Source organism: Siniperca chuatsi, linkage group LG2 (assembly GCF_020085105.1).
Source record: "Siniperca chuatsi isolate FFG_IHB_CAS linkage group LG2, ASM2008510v1, whole genome shotgun sequence".
Lineage (NCBI taxonomy): Eukaryota > Metazoa > Chordata > Actinopteri > Centrarchiformes > Sinipercidae > Siniperca > Siniperca chuatsi.
The window spans coordinates 34,745,964-34,757,941 of NC_058043.1; the positions used below are offsets into that span (position 1 = coordinate 34,745,964).

The 11,978-nt window shown below is 45.6% G+C and overlaps 1 protein-coding gene and 1 long non-coding RNA gene across 2 annotated transcripts; one reads left to right on the forward strand and one right to left on the reverse strand.

Annotated features, from left to right (window-relative positions):
- Nucleotides 1-80: 80 nt before the first annotated feature.
- si:ch211-117k10.3 (Krueppel-like factor 15) lies at nucleotides 81-7,186 on the forward strand. The gene is made up of 3 exons (XM_044174889.1): nucleotides 81-237; nucleotides 1,736-2,837; nucleotides 4,642-7,186. Exons 2-3 carry the CDS (start codon nucleotides 1,789-1,791, stop codon nucleotides 4,808-4,810), a joined length of 1,218 nt encoding a protein of 405 aa, XP_044030824.1. The 5' UTR covers nucleotides 81-237; nucleotides 1,736-1,788; the 3' UTR covers nucleotides 4,811-7,186.
- Nucleotides 6,384-9,930, reverse strand: LOC122865937. The gene is made up of 2 exons (XR_006375580.1): nucleotides 9,641-9,930; nucleotides 6,384-9,276 (listed from the first exon to the last, which is right to left on the reverse strand). It is a non-coding gene; the product is annotated as an uncharacterized LOC122865937 (long non-coding RNA).
- Nucleotides 9,931-11,978: the final 2,048 nt, after the last annotated feature.

Genomic DNA, 11,978 nt, shown 5'->3' on the forward strand with positions numbered 1-11,978 from the left:
GCGAGCCTCCGCCGCACTCAGCCAATCAGAGCCGCGGAACGGGACCCGTGCCTCCGAGTCGTGCAGCGATGCAGTCACGTGACGCTGGGAAAAGGAATGCCAACATGGACCCGTGGCAAGGACGGGATGCGAGAGTGCTGCGACAATAACACGACGGAGGAGGAAACAAACGCCAACATCTGAGAGCACTTCGACGGCGCCGTCTTTCTCCGCCGAGCCTCGTCCGCACCGCACACGGTAGGTCGAGCCAGACGTCCGGGCTTCTCCGGCTCGGATCCTCCGGAGAGACGGAGGAGTATAAATAGAACGCTTTTGACCCAGCCGAACTTGAGACTCGTGGATTCCCGTGCAGGCGCAGCCGTGTGAGGCGGGCGGCCACGCTGCCGGCCGCTCCTCCTGCACAGAATCTCCGCTGCGGCAGGGCGATCGGTGGCTCGGGACGAGTGCTCCTCGCCGTGCGGCTGTGGGCGCGTCAGAGCGGGCCGTGGTGCCCCAGCGCCGCGGCGGTGCGCTGTGGAAAGTACGAGGCCCCGCTGCAACATGTGCCTGACGGTCTGACAGCAGCAACACGCCCTTTACATAAGTACATGGGGAGGGTGCTGCCACTGGAAACTGTCTGATCGGGATCTTGGATGCGCTGATTGCAGATGCAGCTAGTTAAAGTGGAACGACTTTATGAACATATGCATATAGTTAACTGGCCACTGGCCAGCGGGACTGTGATGGAGAGGCCCTTTAAAAACCCAAACTAATAGAGAGAGAGAGAGAGAGAGGAGAGTCACAGGGAATATATTTGACAACAAAAACTTTCAGAGAAGGGTTATGTAATGTCAGAATGGAGGCTGTAACTCTGGATCACCGACAGGGCAAAACTGGCAAGATGGGCAACTGACCCGGGGCCAAAAGCCCCTGGGTCACTATATGTCAGCTGGTTTTGGTAATCCCGTCCATTGCAGATTTGTTGAAGTCCGTGCACCACTAAATGACAATAACAACTAAACCACATTTTTAGCAGTGTCTTATAGAGCGGCCCTGCGTCAAAATGGAGTTTAACCTGAAGTATTTGAGTTTAGAGTGTTCTCACATGGTGCACGATTCCAGCTGTATTTAATCAAACTAACACAAATTAAGTATTATATTATTTCAGCGTAGGATCTTTGCACTGGACTTAATGGGAACTTGGGGCAAATTGCAGCAAATTGAGTCATGAACTGGTTGTCCAGTTGTAGGGTTGGTGGTTTGACCCCCCCCCCCCCTTCCTGTTCTGTCCACATGTCGAAGTGTCCTTGAGCAAGACACTGAACCCAAACTCTCTACTGATGTGAGTGTAGTGTAAGATGCCGGAGCATGGCTCTGTGGAAGGGCTTCAATATTCAATATTATTGTTTTTCGACTTTCAGGAGAATTGTATCATGATGTTTTCATTTCACAAAATTGTGTTGTCCAAACGAATAATTCTAAGCAAATGTTAAGAAATCACACAGTTCCTTAAAATAACAATTTAAAATAAAATAGAACTGTATGGTCTACCAAAGTGGAAGGCAAGTAATAAAATACTACACAAAAAAACAAGATTCAAACTGGCCCTCTAAGATTTTCGCCTGTGGAAAGAGTGAAAATCTGTTCTTTGCTGTCCTGTAGCACCTACCTCTAAAGTTTAAATAAATAAATAGCTCTTCACGCACTTTTACTTTCTGCTGGGTAATAAAATCCACTCTCTCTGTTGCCTTTGCAGATTTGTGTGAGCCCCTTCTGGAACGTCCTCTGTCCTGCGTTCGGCCTGGATCAATGGTGTCTCTCAGCAGCAGAACGCTGAGTTTGGAGAACGACCTGTTCAGCGGCAGCCTGTTCTCCCTCGGCCCGGGAGACGGAGCCCGCAGCGAGGGGGGCAGTTCGGCCTCCTGCGACAGCCCCGAGGCTGGGGAGCAGGGGGCTACGCACAGCTCCAGCCCTGGAGAGGAGGAAGATGAGGAGGAGGAAGAAGACGAAGACGAGGGGGCGCGGCTGCATATTTTTCTCGGCGCAGTGGGAGAAGAGGAACCTGCGGGTCAGGAGCCCAAGCTGCCAGAATTCCCTTTCCATCCCTCTTCCCCGTTCTCCCCGACCCTGGAGGACATAGAGGAGTTCCTGAGGGAAAAGATGGAACTAGTCAAAGAGGGGCTCCTGGCCCCTAAAGAGGAGGCCTCCCCTCTGCCATGCAGCGACTCTCCATCCTCCACGGGGCCCCCGGCTGCTTCCTCAGAGACCTGCAGTGACCCAGGGACGAGTGCCTCCCATAGCACTTCAGACACCCCTCAGACAGAGCAAAGCAGCCCCAGCCCGGCTCACCCTTCCCCTTCCGCCCAACTACACTCCTCAGCATCCACCCTAACCCCGCCAATGCTCCTGGGCGGTCCACTGGTCCTCCAGCTCCAGCCCCTACCTCTGGCCCAAAGTGGCATTTGGCTCACTCATCTGGTCATGGGGCTCCAGGGTGCAACCGGACGAAATCTCACCCTGCTGGCCCCGCAGGTGCCCTCCACCCCCACCACCTTGTTATCACTAAACAGTGGAGATACCAAGTCAGCTGACCAGAAGTACGTGAAGATCGCCCCTCTGCCCATCACCATGAGAACTCTAGAGATCACGGGTGTGACTGGGCTTGGGGGCCAGGGCAATGGTCTGTTGAAGACTGTGGCCCCCCGGATGACCAGAGTGCTGCCTACAGAGAGGGTCCATAAGTGCTCCCACCCAGGCTGTGGGAAGATGTACACCAAAAGCAGCCATCTGAAAGCTCACTTCCGCCGGCATACGGGAGAGAAACCCTACACGTGTAGCTGGCCGGACTGTGGCTGGAGGTATGTGGGCCGATGTGGGCCGATGTGGGCCAGCTTTAACTGTAAATTCGTTATTTATGATCAAGATTAACGCAGTACACCAAGTTTTTGGGAGATTTCCCCACTAGTTGATGAAAGGGGCTGCATTGGGGAATCATTTTGTCCTCTGTCTCAGTGATTGGATCTACCTGGAGCGTAGATCGCACATATTCGTCTCACCAGTCAGGTTTCCATACCAAATTTTGAGAAAATCAGCAAAAGAAAATGCTAATGAATGCTTATTTCCATCCGCTACAGTTATGCAAATATTAGGAGTTGGTTCGTCCAGCTGGTGGCGCTAATTCTCCGTTCGGTGCCATTACACCATTTCCGAAGAAGGGGGGTGCAATAAGACGACGTGATTAAACGAGCGCCGGTCAAACCTCATGCGTGAGAAACGATGTAGAAAGCAGGATGGAAACATGGTAGCTTCATGTGTTAGTGTGAGGAAGGTCACAGCCTCCTCATCGCTCCTCACACAGCTGATGGCTTTGTCTGCCGCTGCTCTTCGCCTCTCCAGTGGAGCGGAGGCTTCAGTCTCGTGCTTCATGTACGCCACCGTTTATTCTAAGTCTGTTTACATTTCACATTTAGCCTTTATCGATAAACAACTTTTCCAGCTCAGCCAAGCGTAAAAACGTTTTTCCGATATTTCGAGATTTCTTTTTTGAATTTTTTGAATTTTATGCGTTCAGGTTTGTTTATGTGCAAATTGAAACTGCGTATGAAAACAGGTGGGTGAAAACCCATTTATTGTTTTAGTTTGTTTGAGTGTCAGTAGACCGGGAACGTGGAAAAATAGGGCTGCCTGCAACTATTTCAATTTATCTTTTCAGTTTCTCAGTTATCTGTTTCAAATGTCAGAAAATAGAAAAAGGCTCGTCTCTTGACGTCTTCAAATAGTTTGTTTGAGTGAGCAGCAGTCCAAACCCAAAGATATTACTTTACAATGAGATGACACAGAGAAAACTCACTTTTGTGCAGCTGAAATCAGTGATATTTTGGCATCTTTGCCTGATAAACGACTTGATCGATTACTCAGTTATCAAAATTTCTGTAACTGAGTAATCGTTTGAGCACAAGATGAACAGAAATTAAAAGCTAGTACTTAAAATATTTCTTTTCAAACTGTCGAGTCTCCCGTTACCCATCTCCTCCTCTTCCAGTGTTAGAGGAAAGATGTTCCTACTAGTTCACTTACGTCATCTGTGTCATTATGTGTGGACTGCACCGATCGTGCCATTTTTAGCTGCATACCTGCCATAAACTGCTGCTTATGAAAGTATATGACAGGAACTAAAATACTCAGGGTGAATATAAATTCAATTCTACGGAATCCTACTATCACTCAGCATATGCTGCGTCTGTCATTCACTTGTTCCCTGTTCCCAACATAAGAACACCCAGTAGTTTACAGTGTAGAGAGTATCACACAGATTTCAGGCCTGATAGCTGTAATTTACACACCCGTCAAGGCTTGCATGGCATTAGCAAAAAGTGTACATGCTATGAACACTACTTTTTTCATTCCATTATGGGAACTGTTGAGGGCACTGTGTGTAGTGCATACATGGGGCTTGAAGTCACAGTCTTGGTGAAAGTTTGACCTGCAGGGCCTTCACTGGGAGGGTAAGAAATGGGCTCCACAAAAAGTCTGCTAGGATGTGTGAATGATTTAACAGATCCAGAGCAGTGTTCTTTCTGTGGGCCTCACAGTTAGCTCTCTTGGTGTATCTCTCTTTGTCACTGTGTTCCTTACTCCACCCGCCTGCTCTTGTGTCGCCAGGTTCTCCCGATCCGACGAACTGTCTCGTCACCGCCGCTCTCACTCCGGCATCAAGCCGTACGAGTGCTCGCTGTGCGAGAAGAAGTTCGCCCGCAGCGATCACTTATCCAAACACATGAAGGTCCATCGCAGCTCCAGGCCCAGCAGGATCATCAGAGCCACTGTGTGACACCTTCAGCTGGCCCAAGCCCTGCCCTGCACCCACCGGTCTGGCCTTGACCGGGGGTGGTGGGGTTGGGGTGGTGGGGGGTCCGGGTCTCCCTCAGGACTTTTGGTGCTTCACAAGCAGACCTTTCAGAGGAATCTTGAGAGCTGGCTGCTGTTGTCCCCTCATAGTTTCCTTCCTTTCACTCCTCCCTGGTGTTTATCTTTCACTGTTCCTTCTGAGCAGCTCGTCATATACTGAGCTAACAGCCACCTCAGGAAAAACCCAGCTGAAAGTGGACTTCCTGGCCTTCACACACACACACACACACACACACACACACACACACACACACAGACACACACACACACACACACACACACACGATAAAACACCTAACAGCAGACAGTCTCACAGAGGCCCTCTTGCAACCACTGCTTGCGCTACTGTTCCTGCTCCCAAGCTACAGGTGCTGTTGGAAGAAGGGTGGTAATCAGTAACAGGAGTGTCTGTAATTCTATAATCTCCATTCTACTTTAGCGATCGCCCTCTTCCTCAAAGCCAAACTTCAAGGTCCACATGGATAAAGCTTCCCTACGTTTCTGTACGTTGCTAAAGTGCAAATTTACTTTGTTTAGCATCACATTTATGCCGTGTATTCTAATCACAAGGCTTGCAATGGACTTGTTCAAGTAGGATGAAATTCCGATTAAAGCAGCAGAATCTCCTCTAATTACTAGTAGAGGATTATTACTACTATTTTTAAAGTTACAGTTCATTCTGAATGAACGGCACGACTCTTTCATGATATTAGGAGGAAATGCTGAGACATGGTTTTTGTCAGAACTTGTGGCTGTGCTTACTATTTGGCCAAGCTGAGAAAAACTTTGATGTTTTATGCATCCAGCCCTGGCCTTTTTTTGCAGTCGTCCAATCGTAATCCACCCTGTTTTGACCCGTATGCCTTTTCTCAGCCCCAGTATGCCCTAATCTCCATTGATGCCTTTGTCCCTATCACAAAACCTCACTTGATCCTACTGTTATCATATGACTGCTCTTATTTAACTGTGATTCTGAACTGGGGGTTGCCAAACCAGAAATCCCTGTTCTGGCCCTGGGAGAGCATGAAAACGACACCCTTGGTGCGTTTTAAGCTCTTTGTTCTCTGAAATTCTCTTGAAATCATTGTGCAGCCGACTTATGTGGCCTAGATAAGTACTCGCCCTGTATGTTATATTTTGGCTCAATGGTGCAAAAGTGATGTGAAACACTGCTCTTTCTTATTTACAGTAGCAGTTACTGTAAAACGTTTCTCTGTTGGTTATAGCAGCAAGAAAAGCTATTAGGTCAAGCAGCTGGAAAGGCAGCTAACATCTATTCAATCATCTGTATTAGCATAGTCAATATAATGTGTACGGAACATAAAGGACAAAGATAACGTGTACGGCTTGTAGCCTTTATATCGATGTTTTTTTTTATCAGAGAATTTTCAATCAGTGCATTAAGCTATTCAGTCATGTTGCTGGAGAGGTTTCTGGTCTGTTAAGTGAGTTTGATTGTAGCGTGATCAATCTGTGGAATGTCAGACTGATTGTGGTCTGGGATTTGGAGTCCCACTCTACCTATTCACAAACCATTAAGCTGAGTCTGCTGGTCTCAAGTGCACTTGTGTTAGTGGAAAGTGAGAAACAGTCATTGTGCTCTTATGGCAGTTCCATAAAATGTATTGGAGCCGTAAAATGCCCCCCCCCGCAGACGCAGACTGCGCAGTGCAGTCACTATTATCGTTTGTTATTTGATCTCAACACTTTGGTGCTTGTTAACCTACCAGTGCTTCACATGAAGACACTGTATACCTGACAGCATAACGCTTCACATGGCTGGACTGTCTCTGTTGAACCAGCAGACACTTCCTACAAACCGTAGGCTACCGGCAATCTAAGCGTAGCTTGAGCAACATCGGTGCTTTTGGATAAACTCAAATGTAGAGCACTTCTGCATGTAGCCGTGCACATTGTCATTTACGCAGCAAGCACTCTCATATCTTTGTCTCTTAGCATTGTGGATACATTAGGTTTCACTCTTTAAAAACAACTATGCTTACTAATGTAGAAACCCATTCAAAGCAGACAGACGGGCAGATGTGTGTTTATCTGTCTGAACCAATGCTGTCTTTGTGTCTGAGCCTCCCCAGGCTGCTTCTACTGACCTACATCCAGACCTGTATTCCCTAATAATCATCATCATCATCATCATCATCCAGTTCTCTCTCTTCTCTGTTTCTCTCTCTTAGTCCTGCCCGTGTATCTGGTGGAACACAGGCTGTTTTATTTTTTTTGAATACCAGAAATGCTATTTTCCTATTTGCAAAAATAAAAAGCATAAACTGAAAATGCTGAATTATTTGCTTTGTTGTTATTTAAGCGCTGCTTATTGAAAAGAACTGTTACTGCAATTATGAGAGATTATGGCAGAATGGGAGCTACAGTAATAACTGGGCTCATACACAAGTGTTGGAATTCAATAATTATTATTGTTATTTTTAACACCCACTGCCATTTGACATAGTGCTATAATAACCTTATTGTGTGGAATGATATGGTCCCATTAAGACATCTGCCTGTAACTTCACACCATTGGTGGAAAGTAATTAAGAACATTTACTCAAGAACTGTACTTAAAGCTGCACACGTCATTATTTTTTACATTAACAGTGACAGCCCTGCACCAAACCGTTAGAGAGCAACATACTGGAGCATTTAGCAGCTAAAGACACATATTTCTCTCAGGAGACCTAAAAGGAGAGCGAACAGTGTGGACTCGCATTCACTAACTGGCCACAAACACGACTCCAAATGAATACTAATTTTGCTCTGTGTCTGCTGGATGTGTAAATATAGTTGTTACATATACATGTTCATCACAACAACTTGATAATACTGTAAATCACGTGTTTTCAGCGTGTTCTGCTGCCCTCAAGTGGCCAGAAATCTATGAATGCAGCTTTAAGTACAGATCTTCTTAGGTGCTCGTACTTTACTAGTATTAGTATTTCCATTTTCCGGTGCTTTATACTTGAATACATTTCAGAGAGAAGGATTGGGCTTTTTATATTACAAGTTACTTTGCAGATCAAAGTTGTTTGACATATGGCCTTATAAAGTGAATATGGCTAACATGTTAGCAAACAGTTTCAATTCCCACAGACACGTAGCAACATTAGCTTTCATTTGGAGACGAGTTTCTGGTGACCCTACACACTCAAGTCCAGTATTCACTCTCTTTTAGCTCTGTCTTGGTCTTTACCAACTGTTAAGAAGTATACCTGGTCTTTTGCCGCTACATGCTCCACTGTGTTTGGTTTTGCAGAGAACAGCTGTCTGCTGTGGCTGGAAATGTCACTGATGAGGACACATGGACTGAAGCAAAGTAGTAAATTTGTGGGCTGTAAAATAATTTGAAATACTGTCATATTAATACTGCCTTTAACTGTACATGACAGGCAAGACTTAATTGAGTCTAAATGTATTTTAATTACACTTAATTTAATAGCTGTAAATTACCAGCATCCAGAAATAAACCAGCTATATTCACTATTTTACCCACCAACTGCTTTCATAATGCAGAAATGAACCTCCAGATACCGGATCGCTTTGCTGTCATGGCAGACAAGCGTTACCGGCCTGCTCTCCTTTCATTGTGTCACCTCCTCTCTACTAATTCACCTAGCGACCGTCTCGATGAAATGACACCAATCTGAATTTCCTGCAGAGCTGAACGACAGCAGGGATTGCAACACATCAGGGCCACTCCAGTGAGTCTCTGAATAAAAAAAATGCTGCAGGCAGGCTTCAATCCCGTAATCACTTTCCAATACTGCTCTGACTGCTGCAGTATGGTGCAATATCTCTTTAGTTCAGCTCAATACTCTAGAAAGCAGAGAGGAAGCTGTATCCGCATGCATATCAGGTTGGAATGTCTGGCTGTTGGTGCTGTCCAGTTGTGTCTGGCTGGGAGGGAGCACCCGGAGGAACCTGGGACCGGCTTCAAAGCAAATATCCGTGTTGCCTCCTTTCCTGCCATGCTCTTTCACACTGTCACTAATCTGGGATGAGGCGGTCAGAAAAAGCTGCTCATCTGATTCCTGTCGTGCTGCTTTGAGTCATAAAGTGCAGCTGAGAAAGGCATCTGAAGAGAGCGGGGCCAGAACAGGAGGGTGGAGGGAAGAAGGGGGTTTCCTTTTAGAAATGAAACGTGGCGACAGGCTGTAAACAGTTGTGGCCAGAGGTTACTGTACGGCAGAGTACTGTACTGCCTTCAAAAAGCTAGAAATGACCTCTGATCAGTAAGTGTGACAAGAACATCTCTGCTGAACACTACCTGCCCAGCTACCTGACGCAGTCAGAGAGCAGCTGGGGAACACAGTGGAGCGTCTAGCAGCTGAAGAGCCAGATGTTTCCCTCGGGAGCTGCTGGACACCAAACACAGAGCTGACAGAGAGGAGACAGAAACACGATGATGTAGCTCTGTGTCTGCAGGGAAATGTTTTGCCCACACGTTAGCCATGACAACTATATAAGGTGATACAATGTCAATGTTGTGTTCACAGCTTGTTCCACTGCCCCCAAGTGGCCAATAAAAAACAATTAAAGACGGCTTGATTTTGTTTTACATCGGCTACTTTTATGTGAAGTTGAAAAATTGTCTAAAAATGTTCGAAGGATTAAGCTTACAACCGGAATCTTGAGCTACACGTTAAATTACGTGCCTGGGACTGAAAGTTCTACTCAGATAGGTTACAATGGATTCATTTCCGCACAAACCCTAGATTCACACGGACTGACAAGAATTTACCTTCTCAAGTCTGCAGCCTGTAAATGCGCAGTGTGTGCATGTAAAATATTAGCACATTGTAAACCTGCAGAAGCTGCTAATAGGGGGAATCCCAATACTGTAGATTTCTCCCTCCGCTGTGATGAGTCACTAATCAGACAGCAGGTCAGTCCAGCACCGCCGCTCTGTAAATAATCACCCACTGCTCTTTGACTGCGTCACATCAAGGGCTGAATAGTCCTGCTGTTGGACAGGATGTCTGAATCCTATTAGGACTGATACTGCGCTCTGATTGGCTGCCATTAAGTGCAGTCAAATGTGTTTGCAGCAACTCGGATTTGTTTTTGCTTACAGCGAGGTTATGGTGTTTCTTTATTGAGTGATAATGTATTATAATGTAGGGACATATTGCACAGCAAGTCTCCCTTAAACGCTTCTCAGTCTCAGCTGTGCCCATGACACCTGCTACACGTGTTATTTCAAGGTGTGCTTTGTCTCGTTGATCTTGGTTTTTTATATTTTGTAAATCAACGGACATACAGTATACTTGCAAAATGAGCATCAGAGTTGTATGGGTTCAGTCATTTTTATTTCATCTCTATCATCAAAACATGGGTAAGCCGAGTTCAGCTGTACGTGTACTCTGTGTTCACACCAGATAACAACAAGATCAGTGTGCACAGTAAACAGTTAGCTGGGTGATGGTGGTGTGGCGCTGCTGGGATATGCTGCCACTTGGTGGTTAATCTGAAAACATATTTACTGTTTCTGCTGTAGGTGTCTGAAGAGAACCTATTATCTTATGTCGCTATTGACTACAGTAAGGTTTATCACAGTGTATAATTCCAAAATGTTTTTTGTACGTTTATTGTACTATTTACAAGGACTGCTTGTAATGCATAAGAAATTTGACTTTCCATATTTTGAAGAAAAAACAAATGAGCATTGGTCTGAACCCTAATTTGTATCAGGTTATTTTATTTATATAGCACATTTCATTCACAGTAAACTCAATGTGTTTTGCATTAAAATCCATGAGCAAATGCCCAGTCACTCAAAGACAGTAAGGCAATCACTTCCACCAGCATGCATTTGAATGTGAACACACTGACAGATCTCAGTGTGTTCCAGAGAGTCAGACCAAAGTAACTAAAAGCAGCCTCGCCACACTCCACGCTGAGAGGTCTGACTGGACTGAAGTCAGTGAGCAGGTCAGAAATGCGATGAGGAGCCCAGCTGTTCAGTGCGTGGAAGACTAATAGTAGAATTGTAAAGTTGACTGTGTTGTTGGGAGCCTTGTCTGTGAGCGGGCACTCTGCTGCGACCTTTCAGGGAGCTGGAGCCTTTCTTCTGTTTGTCTGGGTAAACCGGCAAAGGGAGCTTTACAGCGGTCTTGGTTTCTCAGAATCAGCTTGTGATATAAATCCGCTCATTTTTGATAGATTTTTAAGTGACAAAAAAACCTGTTCTAGTTATGTTAGTCACATCAAAGTTAAGTCCAAAATAACTCTGGGCGTTGGTGACATACTTGCTGTATTCCAGAGACAGTGACTTTTATTTCACTGTAGCTAGCACATGGTACAAGTTTTAAAGTTCGTGTAAAGCAACAATAAATATGTGTTCTGAGTTTGTCACACCACAGAAACATGTGTTATTAACCACCCAGCCAAATTTGAATGATTAAAAAAATCGCTAAGCAGTAATAAGCAGTATTCTCTGCTCTCAAACGGGGGGCGTGTCCACTGAGGGCCTTAAACCACGCCCACTCGCTGCACCTCTCTCAGCTGTCACAAAAATGGAGGCTCCCTCTAGCAGCTTCAGTGGATTCACGCAGCCAGACAAGTTTGAGCCCCCAGAGCCAGAATCCAGTTCAGGTCCAGTCCAGGACAACGAGCAGCTCCCCGAGAATCAACCCCGTCCCTCTCAGTCTGCGACACAAAGCTCATTTTCAAGTTAGCAATATGTTACTAGCATAGCTAGCATGAATAGCCACATAAAATTAGGCTATCAATAAATAACAGAATAAAACACATGTTGCCACTTTAGAAGATTCTTTTTATTATTATAATTTGTCTGTCAGAGATCAAACTAACAGCCATCATGGTTTTAGTTATGTTGCATATTAAAATATTAAGATTTTGGACTAATGTGTAAGACAATGCTCTCCACCACCAATTATATATATGAGGGAATATCTGTGGATCCAGAGTAGCACTGAAGCTGTTCTGGAGCCTAGTGGTGGTCTGACTCCACATAAGACACTTGGTTTTTCCTTTCATTTGAAACCCATCTTCAGCTACACATGGTCGCAGGTCTTCTGACTGCTTTAGTGTGGATTGCTGAATATCATCATTGCAAA